The sequence below is a fragment of the Protopterus annectens genome, chromosome 9.part0, assembly GCF_019279795.1.
Source record: "Protopterus annectens isolate FY-2018-M chromosome 9.part0, PAN1.0, whole genome shotgun sequence".
NCBI lineage: Eukaryota > Metazoa > Chordata > Ceratodontiformes > Protopteridae > Protopterus > Protopterus annectens.
This window is the reverse complement of record NC_056743.1, coordinates 773,124,695-773,140,007: the sequence shown is the minus strand read 5'-3', so window position 1 is coordinate 773,140,007 and position 15,313 is coordinate 773,124,695. Positions and strand designations below refer to the sequence as shown.

The 15,313-nt window shown below is 37.7% G+C and overlaps 1 protein-coding gene across 1 annotated transcript in view; it reads right to left on the bottom strand.

Annotated features, from left to right (window-relative positions):
- Positions 1–313: 313 nt before the first annotated feature.
- HSD17B12 (hydroxysteroid 17-beta dehydrogenase 12) overlaps positions 314–15,313 on the bottom strand; it is a gene marked incomplete in the record, with an annotated part of 1,530,252 nt that continues 1,515,252 nt past the window's right edge. The window contains 1 exon segment of the mRNA XM_044083399.1: positions 314–1,954. Coding sequence (XP_043939334.1) covers positions 1,847–1,954 — 108 coding nt within the window.

Genomic DNA, 15,313 nt, shown 5'->3' with positions numbered 1-15,313 from the left:
CACCCAATAAAGATTTGTTGTTTTGCTACTAAGAAGTGAAGCTATTTTTAACGCAACAAGATTTGTTGTTTTGGTACGAAGAAATTGAAAAACTAAAGAAATTTTGATCGCAGTTAACTGGAACACAAGCATGTAGAACTCTCAAGCAACCGAAAAAAAAAAAAAATAATCGAAGAAATACAGTGTCATTTTCATGTGTTGCACTGCCCCCCCCCCCCCCCCCCCGCAGAAACATACCTTACATTTTTAGGGTTTTAAAAAGGAAGATAGGAATAAATTCTCTCTCTCCCCAAACTGAAAACAAGTCAAACCAAACAAATAGTATTGAGTACAGTATTAGTCAGGCCTATTTTTAATAGTAACTCTCAAGCAACCAGAAACTACAGTTATCTGGCATCTACCAATCTCCATGGGTGCTGGCTAACAGAGTTTACTGTACAACTATTTCTTACTGCTATTGCTTGGTGTTTTAGCTTAACTCAAAAGTCTATACTTTCATATTTTTATTAGTTGTGGAAGATATGGAAGATCTCCAGGCAAAGAAGATGGAGAAGTATACATACTTTCTACAGCAAAAAAATCATTACCCATTTTTCAGACATCTATGACATCCTAAGAATGCTCAACGAAGAGGATTTCATTTCTAAAACAAGTATCACAGACAGCTGAAGTCACTGCACAAAAAGGCAGACATCCTGAGCCCAATAGCTCAAGTACACATGCATTAGCAGACGAAGTATCAGTCAGAGCATCCAATGTACCAAATGTGGATACGGATATAAGGAAGCTACTTTTGATTCCATTATAAGCATTTTCTTAGTGGTAATCCTCTCACCCATGTCACAGAGGGCACAATTTCTCTAAGACCTGATAAATCAGTTGGGCATATGGGATAAAATAATGGATAAAACTCCAATACAAAGGTAAATTCTTTTACCAAATTTGCCCATAGTTTTAGTTAGAATCTTTACTTGGAGATGGACGGCCAATTGTAAAATACTTTTGGGCTTTATGACATGCAGACAAAATGAGTCACAGGGCAAGGTCACCTGGGGACTGACAGTACAAGTGGTAATTTTTCTTGGGAGCATAAGGCCTGAATCCAGGATTGCCACACTGCAAAACATTACCAGCTAATTAAAGGCTCCAGAGTGGTGATAACCCAGTGCTCTGTTCCGACCTGCTTTTAATAAGCATTTAGATACCTGTAATGCGAAGAACACAGAACTAGGTCACTCCACAGTGAACTTTATAATGGAGACCAGAAAAATTTGGTGATGCTGCAAGCAAAACAATAAATACATTTTATTAACAATCATTTGATGATGCTGTGAAAGGAAAGCTCAAGAACAGTGAAGTACGGAGAAGGGAATGGGACTGCATGCAGTTTAGTATGCGAAGACGGTGTGCTGACATATGTGCAAATGAAACCTAGTGGAGTTCTTACTATAAATACAACTGAAAAGATTATACTTATGAGCTATGCTCTATACATGTGATGGAAAAATACTGTAAAGAAGAAACAATACATCCTACGGCTGTTAACATCAAACTGCTTCGAATGAAGCACAAGAATGACAATATAGCTGAAAAGGAGCATTTAATGCTCTGGGAATGACTTAATTCAGACACAAAAAAAATAAACAGTCACCTAAATGTATGCATTTCATGAAAAAGTGCTAATCGTTTTTCAACTGCCTTAACACTAAATAATATAAACAACTTTTCCAGAAGTCCAGTCCGTGCATTTGAACATGTTGTCACTTGCTTATGAAAGACTTGAAGCAGGCAGGAGAGTAAACTGAATTGACAAAGCCCATGGAGGGGTGGAAGCTTCTGCTGCTTATTATTTTTCCTTCTGTTTCTTTAGGAAACGTGCTCGCAGACCTTTGTTGATATTAAATACCATCTTGGTGCTGACAGACAATGGAAGCACTTCTGCAGTGATCCAGGCCTTAAAAAGTTAGGAAATCAGAAAGTTAACAGTCAACAATGATCTCAAACACACAAAAATTGGGAAAAAGCACAAAACAGCATGCAGTCAAACCAAAACAGAGTAAAAGTTCTTTGGACAAGAAGTTCTTGCACCAGCTTAGTATTTCTATATGCCAAGATTCAACCAAAAAATTCCTACTCATCATACTGCTGAAGAATAACCACCAAAACATTGCATAAGTTGATGCTAGTTCCCACAAAATACACTTAGACTCTCAACAGCATTGGTTCAAATCCCAAACATATGCATACACATGAAATATATACACTCACCATGAAAGCAGATCTTTGACATTTCCTCTTGTAATACACAGCAGCAACATAGGACTCAGTCTAACCTACCCCTTGGTTTATCTCCAGCAGTTAGAAAATGACTGCTCCTCACCATCTCTACAAAAAACAGCATGCCTCCCACTACCCCAGAATTTGTACTACACAATGCCCACCAGCAAGAAAGATACAATATAAAAAAAAACATTTCTAAACTAATGCAAGAGAGACATACACATATACACAGCAACTGGAAGAATCCACTCAAAGATATAAGAACACATTTTGAAGAGAAAATGTTCTAGTCACTACCTAATACCAAGCTAAAAAAGGAGGAATATTTTGGTCCAGTAATGGAATACACCAGAACACTGAACTGATGTGACAACTACCTGGACCAACACAGGTTTTACATATGCTATACTGCTGTGACTAAATCATCCCTTCCATTAAGCCCTATTAAGGTTATGATGCTGGATACAGTACTGTAAAAAGTACATTCAACATTGTTTTGAAGCCACCTAAAGCCGGAACCTCTTGGGAATGGGAATCACCCCTTATCAGAACTGCAAGGAGTCCTAGGATTCATCTGAGGAGGAATCAAGTATGGAAACACAGTATATATTAGTGGCACCAAGATACCTTCACTTCTAAAGTGGTGTAAGTACCTTCCAGAGTTAAATTCAACCAAAGGAGACGTGTGCACTCTGTTAAATTGTTTAAATACTGCACACAAAGGGCCTTAATTTAACACTGAATACATTAGATACTATAGTACTGGAACACAGACATGCCTTATTTTAATTTACCCAGGAGGAGTTTTTTACTACATGTAAAATCCTGGCCAATATCCCACACATCATTATTCTGAGGGTGTAGGCACAGTAACAGCATGAATGGACAACAGCAAATAAAACATATATAAATACAATATAAACTTAAATTACAGAATAAATCATAACCTCCTCCTCAACGCACAAGATAATGAAATACAAAAAGTTATCTACTTACCATAACAATAGATCAATGTTGTCTCATTTTCATCTGGTTCAATGTTTGGGTTGTTGAATCTGACCTCAGAACCTTCTTCTAGAACTTATATCTGAGGGTCTAACTCCTCCCTTACTCTCCCACCTCTGTACTCAGTTACCTCAGATCGAGTTTGCTGACTTCATCCAAATTATAGCTCTATTTCTGAAAACAGTAGTAAAAAACAATCAACTAGAGCCACAAGTCTAACTGGAGATAAACGTCTTTAATATCGCAAGTTTAAAACTTTCACATACGCTTCACCAGGCTGAATGCTACAATAGAAATGGGTGCTTAAATAGCACATTAAAAATCACATGATCACGAAATCAATGACTGTAAAATCATTTAAAAGACATTCACTCTACACTTCATTGCGTAACTCTTTTAGATAGGTTTCATGCTAACACTTCTGTTAAGCCCTGGTGGCATACGTGAACAGAACCGTAAAATCCATTTTAATTCAATTTTTTTCCATGTAGTTAATTACATCATCTCCTCTAATTGTTGGCTGTACTACTTGCAAGATGAGAAAATAAAACTGATGCATCTTGTCTATTTAAACAAAGAAAAAAAAAAACAGAAGGGCTACCATGGCAGTTACCACAAAATTTAATAGACTGGATAAAATATAAACAAGATTTGTGCTTTTGGAAAAATTCCTTCATCAGATCTATTGAACTTCTTAACACTAGGTATTCAAATACATAGTATTAACCAATCACAGGTTAACATTCAATAAAGACATTTTACAATCACCAATCAAGCAACAGTTCAGATTTCTAAGTGTAACTACTTGCAACATTGTTATCAGACTGTTAACATCACAAGATCTTAAAGTCATAGCCTACGGGCTTTTAAAATGGGTTTCAATTAAATAAAATCATTGAAGCCTAGATACACGTCCGCTCTTAAATCAGCTATCCAATGAGTTTCTTTCAACTCTGTTGGATTGATCACATCACCCCTTGTAGGTGATAATACAAATTATCAATTACCATGAAAGAAAATTTATGGTCATTAAATTGTCTAGCATGCTGATATAAAGCATTACACTGTAACTCATTATGAATGGCACTAATATGTTGTAGAATACGCTGTTTGAACATTTGTTTAGTTGTCCCTACATAGAAAGATGTACAGTGGTCACATTTAACAATATACACCACATTCTTGCTATTACAAGAAGCATAAGCTTTATAAGAATAACATTTATGTGTAGTAGGATGTTCAGAGTTATTAGAACTATTGATATAACAGCAAACTTTGCATCTTCTACATGGGTAGGTACCAACTTTTGTGCTAAAGGAAATAATAGTAACTCCTGCTGCAAATGAATTATGACACAAAAAATCTTTCGAATTATGTGCATACTAGTCAATAAAGCTCTTACCTGTTAGAATACCACATACCATTAGCAGTGATTTTAGACGCATTTGTAAAATTATACATGGTAATTGGAAATTATTAATGATGGATAACAGGGTTAGGGATATAGTAGGTGATACACCTAGCTTTTCCTATAGAAGGAATCATAATAGCAAGAATGTGGTTTACACTGCTAAACATGACCACTGTACATCTTTCTATGTGGAAAAACTAACCAAATGTTCAAACAGTGTATTCTACAACATATTAGTGCATTTTGTAATGAGTTACACTGTAATGCTTTATATCAGCATGTTATACAATTTAATGACCATAAATTTTCTTTTATGGTAATTGATAATTTATGTGTTACACCTACAGGGGATGATGTGATCAATGCAACAGAGTTAAAAGAAACTCATTGGATAGCTGATTTAAGTGCGGACGTGCATCTGGGGTTGAACGATTTTATTCCACAGAAGCCCGTTTTAAAAGCCCGTAGGTTACAGCCTGATACAATGTTACTATTAGTTATGCTTTGAAATCTGAACCATTGCTTGATTGGTGGATATAAAATGTCTTTATTGAATGTTAACTTGTGATTGGTTAATACTATGTATTTGAATACCTAGCTTTTAAGAGGTTCAATACATCTGTTGAAGGAATTTTTCCAAAAGCGCTAATCTTGTTTGTATTTTATCCATTCTACTAAATTTTATGGTAACTGCCGTGGTAGTCCTTCTGCAGTTTTATTTCATTTAGACTTTATATTCTATTGAAGGACTTTTGGTCTTTATCGTGCTGGTTTGCTTTTATTTGTCTATTTAAACAAATAAGCTTATACAGGGCATTAGTAGTCACTCCTCGAGAGGCATCAGATAAATGGTTAGCTATTCATTCTTTAAACGTCCTATTGGTCTTACCTACATAATAGGCATCACATATTTTACACTTAGCCATACATATCAAATTCTTGGTATTACAGGTTCCTGTTGCACAGAGCATAAACGTATAACCATAAACAGGATGTTGTATTGACTTATAAGGGTATATATGTTTGCAATATGTTCAGTTTAAAACACTTATAAATGCCGTTTTTAGTATGTAATGATAAGTTATTAACCAGAGGTTGCTTCTTACAGCATAAATTTTTGTTAAGATCGCTGCATCTCTTATATCCAATTTTTAAGTGACAGTGTATGCCTTTATTCAACTCAGCTAAATCAGTAGATAGCACCTGCATTTGCTTAAGCACCTCATCCTCTATTATATAAGAAGACAGTGAAGTGTAACAATCATCTCCCACAGATCTAGTATGCACCCTCCTTTTGTGTTCGACAATATAGTGACGGGTCAAATAGGTAGGGTGTCTAGGCTCAATAATATAGAGGATGAGATGCTTAAACAAATGCAGATGCTATCTACTGATTTAGTGGAATGAGTTTATAGGAAGGATGTGGTTAGTACTATACAAAGAGAAGTTTGTAAGAAATGGAAAATTTGTTTTCAGACACGTTTTTCTGGTAAAATACAAAGGGCTGAACAATTGAAAGGTGACAGTGGGTTTAGATGCATGCTAACTTATAATGCCAATACTAAAGCAGTACAGTCTGTTATAAGGAAATATTGGCCTATCATTGAACAAGTACCAGAGTTGAATAACGACTTACACTGCCACTTAAAATTTGGCTACAAGAGGTGCAGCAATCTTAAGAACAAGTTATGTTATAAGGAACAACCTCAGGTTAATAACTTGCCATTACATACTAAAACAGCAAGTGTTTTGATTGCACCTATTGTAAACATATATACCCTTATATGTCAATACAACATCCCATTTATGATGATACGTTTATGCTCCGTGCAACAGGAACCTGTAATACAGAGAATTTGCTATATATGGCCAAGTGTAAAATCTGTGATGCCTATTATGCAGGTAAGACCAATGTGAAGTTTAAAGAACGGATAGCTGGCCATGGGCTTGATGGAAGTGTTAGCATTAAACCCATCTTAAAAGAGTTACACAAATCAAGTGTAAAGTGAATGCCTTTTTAAATGCTTTTAAATTATTTTACATTAATTGATTTTGCAGTCATGTGACTTTTTAACATGCTATTTAAGCATCCATTTCTGCTGAAGTATTCATCCTGATGAAGTGCATGTGAATGTTTAAACTTGCAATATTAAAGATGTTTATTTCCAGTTATACTCTTGGCTCTAGTGGATAGATTTTTTACTACTGTTTGAGACTGTACTTCTGGATTTGTTGATATGCTGATTCTTTTGCCTTTGCTCTATTCCTGAAAAACTACATAAATTAGTAGGTGTCACAGATTAATAGACTTTTCCAGTACTCCAGTAAGAATCACATGAATATAGGAACAGATAAAAGTGTAATTGAGATCAGTCTGAGCATCAGAATCTTAAGATGACAATTTGGAATGGGGAAGAGGTCAGGGGGGTGCTAAACTGGATGAAAATGAGACAACATGGATATGTCGTTATAGTATGCAAATAATTTTATATTTAATGGCATCTATTTTCATCACATTCAATAACTGGGACAAATTCCCAAGCTGCCAACAGGATTCCTGGGTGGTATCAAGGAACGACACCTCTGAGCACAGTGGAACCAAAAGAGGAACATGCTGTGGACTGCGCATCCAATTTGTAATGAGATAAAAATAAGAACAGACGCAGTGGTAGCGTTGTCGCCTCACAGCAAGAGGTTCTCCGATTCGATTATCGTAACACAGAAAGCACAAGAATCGAACTGGAGAACCTCTTGCAGTGGTAGCATTGTCGCCTCACAGCAAGAGGTTCGATTCTCATGTCTTCTGTGTGGAGTCTGCATGTCCTCTCTGCATTTGTGTGGGTTTCCTCAGGGTGCTCCAGTTTCGTCCCATGTTCAAAGACATGCATCTGGAGCATTTTTCCCTGAGCCTCCTCTGAAAATTGGCTTCATTCCGAGTCGGACTTTCCCAATTAACAAATAAATAAATAAAGATTTGTTTGTGTCTTTCGGCTTTTCCCGGTTAGGGGTCGCCACAGCGGAACTCCGGTCCGCTAATGACTGGTAGTGGATTTTTACGTACCGGGTTACCAGCCCTGACGCACAACCTTCAATGAAGGCACGCCCCACTCATGTATGCCTCCACACAGAAGATGCTCTAGCTGAGAATCGAATGGGACAATGTCTTGCTATGAGGCGACAACGCTACCGCAGCACCACCACCGCAGTCAAATAAATAAATAAAAATAATAAATAAAAATGTGTGAACCAAGGACAATACTGATGTTGCAGAAATGTCATCAATGGGAATTCTTGTCATGAATGCTGCAGAGGTAACTATCGCTCTCGTGGAGTGGGCTTTTGGTTTCGTGTGTAAGGGTAAACCCTAGCTACAACAAACAAAGGCAATGCAGTCTGACAGCCATTTAGAAATTGTGACCTTCGATATATTTCTTCCTAATTTTACTTTAAAAAAGAATATAAACAGTTGATCTGACTTTCTTAGTTCCTATGTACAGTCCAAGTAGAATCAAAGCTGCCAGTGCGATTATCTCTAGAAGGGAGAATGATTTTCCCTCCCATTCTGGCAAAATGTTTCACAAAAAGAATGTATACAGATGGTGTAGGTCTGGGCAAACCTAGGTTTTGTTTGGAGATGAGTTTGGACAATTACCAGATTCATAAAATTATTAATGAGAACGGGAAAGTCATTTTAGGTAATACTGACATGGTAAATGTATTGGGTGAGGTGCCTTGTTTTGTGTACAAGAAAAATTATCAAGGATATGTTGGAGAGGGGACATGCTTCCCGTTGTTTAGGAGTAAACAACAGAAGTATGCATAAGTGTATGGGATGTAAAGTATGTAGGTACATCCACACTGGTTCTTATATTTTTTTTGCAACACCTTGATTTCAACATCACTGTTCCAGGTAGACTAGATTGTGGTAGTGAAGGTTATTGTCTATTTGTCTATGTGTAGTAGATGTCCAGCATTTTACGTGGGAATGTCCACTACAAGTTTGAGGACACATTCTTGAACATTTGTATGCTATAAGAACAAAACATGTCAACAATGCCTTGTACAAACATTCCATTACATGCATTAATTGGAAAAAGTTCACCTTCTCGGTTCTTGAGTCAGTGAACAAGGGCATTAGGGGAGATGATTATAGGAATAAAGCAGAACAGAAAGCAGTATGGCAATTGAGATTGGCTTCTTACATACATCCTAGGCTGAATGACAGTCAATATAAAATGTTTTTTAAAAAACAGAAGTTAATAATAAATAAAGTTTTTACTTTGATGTATTTTTTACTGCAAACAGTAGTCTATGGGACTAAGTTAATTGATGGTTCACTTCAATTGAATAATTGTTTTATGAGTTGAACAGCTTGTTATGCAATGAATTGTTCACTTGCTGTCATCAGTATTTTAAGTGTGTTGCTGTAGTAGTGAATTGTATTTCTGATGAAGTCGCCTTTGACGAATAGCGAATTAAATCATTTTACACTAAAAGATCTGGTTTTCTCCTGATTTTTGTTTTTTTTATCTACATTTTTCTTTGGAATACACTGTTGCTGTTCCTGCTGCTTTTTATTTTTATTAGTTGGTGTTTTGCAGTTGGGTATGGCTTATCAGGAGATGAAGACTCATACATCACCCTGCATACTACCCCGACTCACAGGGAGAATGTGTTGGCTGTACTAGTGACTACAGTTAATGAGATGCAAAAATCCTTGACTGCTTTTGGCTGCAAGAATTAAATATTTGAATCCAGAAGGAAAAGTGCTTGCTACTGGGACTGGAAGCCATGTTTGTGGTAGGACTAATCAAACTGTTGTTCCTGGTTTAAAGTCTGTCCCTAGTGTTTGTGGTGCTGTTGGTGAAGTTAAACTCTTGAGTTTGAATGTAGACCCCTTTTGTGAAGAACTGTTTCAAGTTAACCAAGTTACAACTAGAAGCAATGTCATGGTCATGCTTGAAAAGCTGGAACGGGGGTTAAAAAGGTACCACTCTTTGCACATTGAAAACAGTGCTTTGAGCACTGTGTGAAGGTGGGGATTGTTCCTATAGGTCTCTGTTTTTTTAAAATGCTGAATGGTGTTGCTACTCACAGTCCTTTCTTTAAAGAAGTCACCAAGTTCTTCAACAGTGCTGGCATGGATTTCATGAAACTGCTAAATAAAAACAATACCTGTCTACTAGAAAAACTGAAAGATGAACTCAGTTGTTTGGACAATGACATTAAACATCTTATGGATGGTTGCCGTGAGGTTGTGACAGAATATGAGCAGTTATTAGACCGGGTTGATAAAATGGAAAAACTGGTTACACAGCGCAATTCGAAGATACTAAGGGATTTGGCTGTGTAAGAACTTGGCAAAGAGTTTTTTGATTATACTCCAAGTGGTGCCAAACCCATTGGGAATGCAGAAACTAAACAGGGGCACGGATTTAAGGGGCAACACTTCCAATAGAAAAGTTGAAAGAAAACTTCAGAATCTAGAGGTGGTGGTGGCCCCTTTAAATTCCAATAATTCTGAAGCCATTTTTTCTGAAGGTGGTGATGTGAGTTCAACAGTGGGGAGGCGAAAAGCTGATGCTGTTACACATGATTCTGGTGATATGGGTGAGCATTCACAAACAAGAACTGGCCAGAACAATGGTTGGGACAACAACAAAGGGGCTGGCTTCAGTGCCAACAAGTCTTTTTTACAGGCGGACTACAGTTCTCGCAACAAGAGGAACAGAAGCAGGAGCAAGGGTTATCAAACCTGCATTCGGAGCAGGAGCAGACCACGGAGGTAGTTGGGACTGTAAATTATGACTGTGCACATATTTCTGTATTTAATCTTTCAGAATTTGTTTTGAATGACAAGCACATTAATGTTTTAAAGCTGGGTTTAAATTTTCAACCCAGTAGAAGGGCTGACTTGACTAAAATGCTTTTGGAAATGAAATTTTTCACTTGAAAGCTTAACTTACAGTACATTTTGTGTGATGTAACTTTGGGTAGTACTTTGGCTAAGCCCTCTGTGTACAATCCTTCATTAATGTATACATTGAAAATGTTTGAAAATCTTTGAGAGAGACACATCAGGCTCAAACTGGTAGTAGTAATTACCGTTCTTTTTACAACCGGAGTACAAATGAGAGAAAGGCACTTAATGATTTGGTGTGCAACAAGGATTTAAGGTTTATGAAGGCCGATAAGGGGGTAGGATTGTGGTCATGGGTACTAATGACTACAATAATGCAATGGAGCTCATGTTGGCTAACCAGTTGGAATACAAGAAGGTGTCTAAATTTGACATTTTGAAATGTTATGGTTTCATCTATGCCAGTCTATGGTTTGTTAATGGATGGTCAAATATCTAAAGAAGTCTTTGCATGTGGAAGATCCCAAAATAGGTGTGCCTTTTGGAATAACTAAGCTCCATAAGAGCATTACCAATCCTGCTTTTAGGCCTATCATTTCTGCCTCAGGAAGTTGTACAGATTGCATCTCTTTATACTTAGATCATGTTTTGAAGCCATATGTGAAGCAGTTACCGTCATATGTTGCCAATTCCTGGGACTTTTTGGAAAATTTAAGAACCTTTTTTTTCCAGTTTGTACAATGGCAGTGAACAGTTTTTTTATGCTCACAGTTAACGTGACTGTTCACTTGCATTCCCAAGTAAGCAGGTGTTGATTTTGTTAGATGGCTTTTGGTTAAGTACACCAATTTGAGTAACCACAGTGTGATCACTTACACATTGTTAGAGTTACTACTGGAGCACAGTTATTTTATGTTCAATGGTAATTTATATAAACTATCAGGAGCATCTATGGGTGCCACTGTGGGTCCCACTTATGCAAGTTTGGTTCTTGGGTGGTGGGAGTTGGAAATTTTGCCTAGCATGGATTTATATGACAATGTTGTCTTTTATAAAAGGTTTGTAGACGACCTGTTTTTTATTGTTAAAAAGGAAGGTTTTAGTGTAGATGGTTTCGTAGCTGCTTTAAGTGCTACTACTGAATTTTTAACATTCACCTTAAGTGGTTTTGGTCGTGAAGTTTCATTTCTGGATGTGGTTATTGGGTGAGAAGCTACAACGAATGAGGTTTACAGTAGTATTCACCGAAAAAATACTTTTTGTAACAGCTATGTACATTATAAAAGTAACCACCCCACTTTTACTAAAAAGAACATTCTTCGTGGCCAGTTCATCTGGGCTTCACGGATGACAGTGGATGACACCACAGTTTTTGAAGAGGTTCAGTTTATCAAAAGGTTATTTTTGGATAGGGGCTATCCTAGAGATTTACTGGACAAAGCTGCCAGTGAGATTACCTCTAGAAGGGAGAATGATTTTCCTCCCATTCTTGTAAAAGGTTTCACAAAAAGAATGTATATGGATGGTGTAGGTCCGAGGAAACCTATATTTTGTTTGGACAACTACCAGATATGTAAAATTATTAATGAGAACTGGAAAGTCATTTTAGGTAATACTGACATGGTAAATGTATTAGGTGAGGTGCCTTGTTTTGTGTACAAGAAAAATTGTAACATCAAGGATATGCTGGAGAGGAGACATGCTTCCCGTTGTTTAGGAGTAAACAACAGAGGTATGCATAAGCGTATGGGATGTAAAGTATGTAGGTACATCCACACTGGTTCTTACATTTTTTTTGCAACACCTTGATTTCAACATCACTGTCCCAGGTAGACTAGATTGTGGTAGTGAAGGCATTGTCTATTTGGCTATGTGTTATGGATATCCGGCGTTTTACGTGGGAATGTCCACTACAAGTTTGAGGACACATTATTGAACATTTGTATGCTATAAGAACAAAAAATGTCAACAACGCCTTGTGCAAACATTCCATTAAGTGCATTAACTGGAAAAAGTTCACCTTCTCAGTTCTTGAGTCAGTGAACAAGGACATTAGGGGAGGTGATTATAGGAATAAAGTAGAACAGAAAGAAGCAGTATAGCAATTGAGATTGACTTCTTACCTACATCCTGGGCTGAATGACACAGTCAATATAAAATGTTTTATAAAAAACAGAAAAGTTAATATTAAAAATAAAGTTTTTACTTAGATTTATTTTTTTTACTGCAAACAGTAGTCTATGAGGCTAAGTTAATTGATGGTTCATTTCAACTGAATAACTTTTATGATTTGAACAGCGTGTTATACAATTAATTGTTCACTTGCTGACAGTATTTTAAGTGCGTTTCTGTAGTAGCCAATTGTATTTCTGATGAAGTCACCTTTGACGAATAGCAAATTAAATCATTTTAGGCTAAAAGACCTGGTTTTCTCCTGATTGTTGGTGTTTTTGATCTATAGAATCAAAGCTGTGCTGTTTGTGAACATCTAGTGTGTGCAAAAGATATCTACCTCTGTTTTGAGAAATTGATTAAAAAGACTGCAGATCAGCAGATTGATTCAAATTTGCTTTGGATGTCATCTTTGGATGAAAGTAAGAATTTGTTCTCATGGTTACGCCTTCTTTATGAAAAATGAGATACGGTGGTTTACATCATAGTGTTTGTAATTCAGAAATCCATCTAGCAGATATGATTGCAACCAGAAAAATGGTCTTCCAAGAGAGGTTCTTAAAATTAATTGAGGCTGACGCTTCCAAAGATTTCTGAGTTAAGGCTTGAAGCAAGACTGTGATATCCCATGGGGGAATTGGAGCGCTTATTGGAGGTCTTAGCACGAAAGCTTTGGAGATTTTTTAACACAACCGGAAAATTTGAGATGACAGCCATCTGTACTTTAACAGTAGAAAAACTAGATCCTTGTTGAAAAGAGTTCTGATAGAAAATCCAAAATTGATGGGAGAGGTGTGGAAAAAGGACCCCCCCCCCCCCTTGATGAAGCCCAGATAGAAAACCTTTTCCACTTACTCTGATAAATATTTTTAGTTGACTGTTTTTGTGATGAAGAAATAATGTGAACCACTGATGGGGAAAGCCTGGCATCTCTGGCTATCATCAGAACTGGAGAAACCATGCAATCAGCTTTAGGGATTGAAGATCTGGTACAAGCAAGCCAAACAGGTGACTTAGAAGATCTGGGCTGGGATCTAACACCTAAGGCAGGTGTATTAAATGTGGCCAAAGGTATGGGAGCCACACTTCCTGCGGCCAGAAAGAAGCAATGAGGAATCACCCTGGTCTTGCCCCTTGTGGCCTTCTGAATGAAATTTGTCAACAGTAGTATGGGGAAAAGGCATACAGGAGACCCAGGAATCAATTGTGAACTATAGCATCTCTTGGGGACTTTCCCTGCAGAAGGATTAGGGCAAAGTAACTGCTGTACTTGTTCAGGTATGAGGCAGAGAGGTCACAGCAAGGTTGGCCCCAGCTGCTGAAAATTTCTGTTGCCATTGTCTGATTGAGAGACTACTCATAAGACAATAGGATTGACCTGCTCAGCTTGCTGGCTAGTATATTCGATGCCCTGGGTATGTGAGTTGCTATCAGAAAATGATGGGAAGACATCTCCCCTTGCCACACTGTCATGGACTCCCAGCAAAGTGGGTGGGATCATCTTCCTCCTTGTTTGTATGTATGTATCATACCACCAACATATTACCCTTGTGTACGCAGTTGTGAAAAGCCTGCAATGCTAGGAAGACTGCTGTCATTTCCAAGACACTGATGTGAAGTTTGGTCTCTACAGGTGACCAAATACCTTGAACCGTCTTCCCTTTGAAATGACCCCCCCCCCCCCCCACACACACACACACACACATGAAGGGAAACATCTATGGTCACTGTGGCATGGGGAATTGCATGGCAAAAACTTCTCCCTTCTGTGACTGATGGGGAGGTTATCCCCCACCTGATATGACCTCTGAAAATTTGAGAGACAATTTTTGGAATGAAGGGGGTGTAGATCAGACTGACAGGGTCCACTGCAATATTGTAATGTGGTATCTCGCAAGTAGAATTAAATTGATAGTAGATACCAGCAAATCTAGGACAGCACCTTGGCCCTTGGCAGTTTGGCAATATGAAGAGCTGTGTTGATATGTCATCCTATGAATTATATCTGCTGTGTGGGAGACAATTGGCTTTTTATTTGATTCACTGTGATCACAAACCAATCTGTAAGATGGAGCAAGTGTTCCTGTTGTACCAATAGATCCTTGGAAGTAATAGTGAGGAGCCAATCATCTAGCTATGGTAAAACCTAGATCCCTTGCAGTCAGAGGTGAACTGCAACCACTGCCATAATCTTAAACATTAAGGAGGCTATGGTGAGACAAAGTCAGTGCTCTGAACTGAAAATGACTGGCCTCCAACCAGAACAGAAGAAATGTTCTGGATTGTCTTTGAAGCTTTATATGACAGCAGGCATCCTGAAGATTTATCGAGCACATCCAATCATCCTTCCTCAACAGAGGTACTATGGACCTGCACCCTAACCATCCAGAACTTTGTCTTTCAAATTGATTGAGGTGGCTGAGGTACAAAACTGACCTTAAGTCCCCTGTTTTATTCAGAACTAAAAAGAAAGTACAGTTTTGTACCTACCATAAATGTAGATGTCCGATAGGTATGCATCTGCAGTCATCACATATGGGTTGCCCTGCCTCAGGCAGCCCTTCGGTCGGCCGGATTCCAAAGTC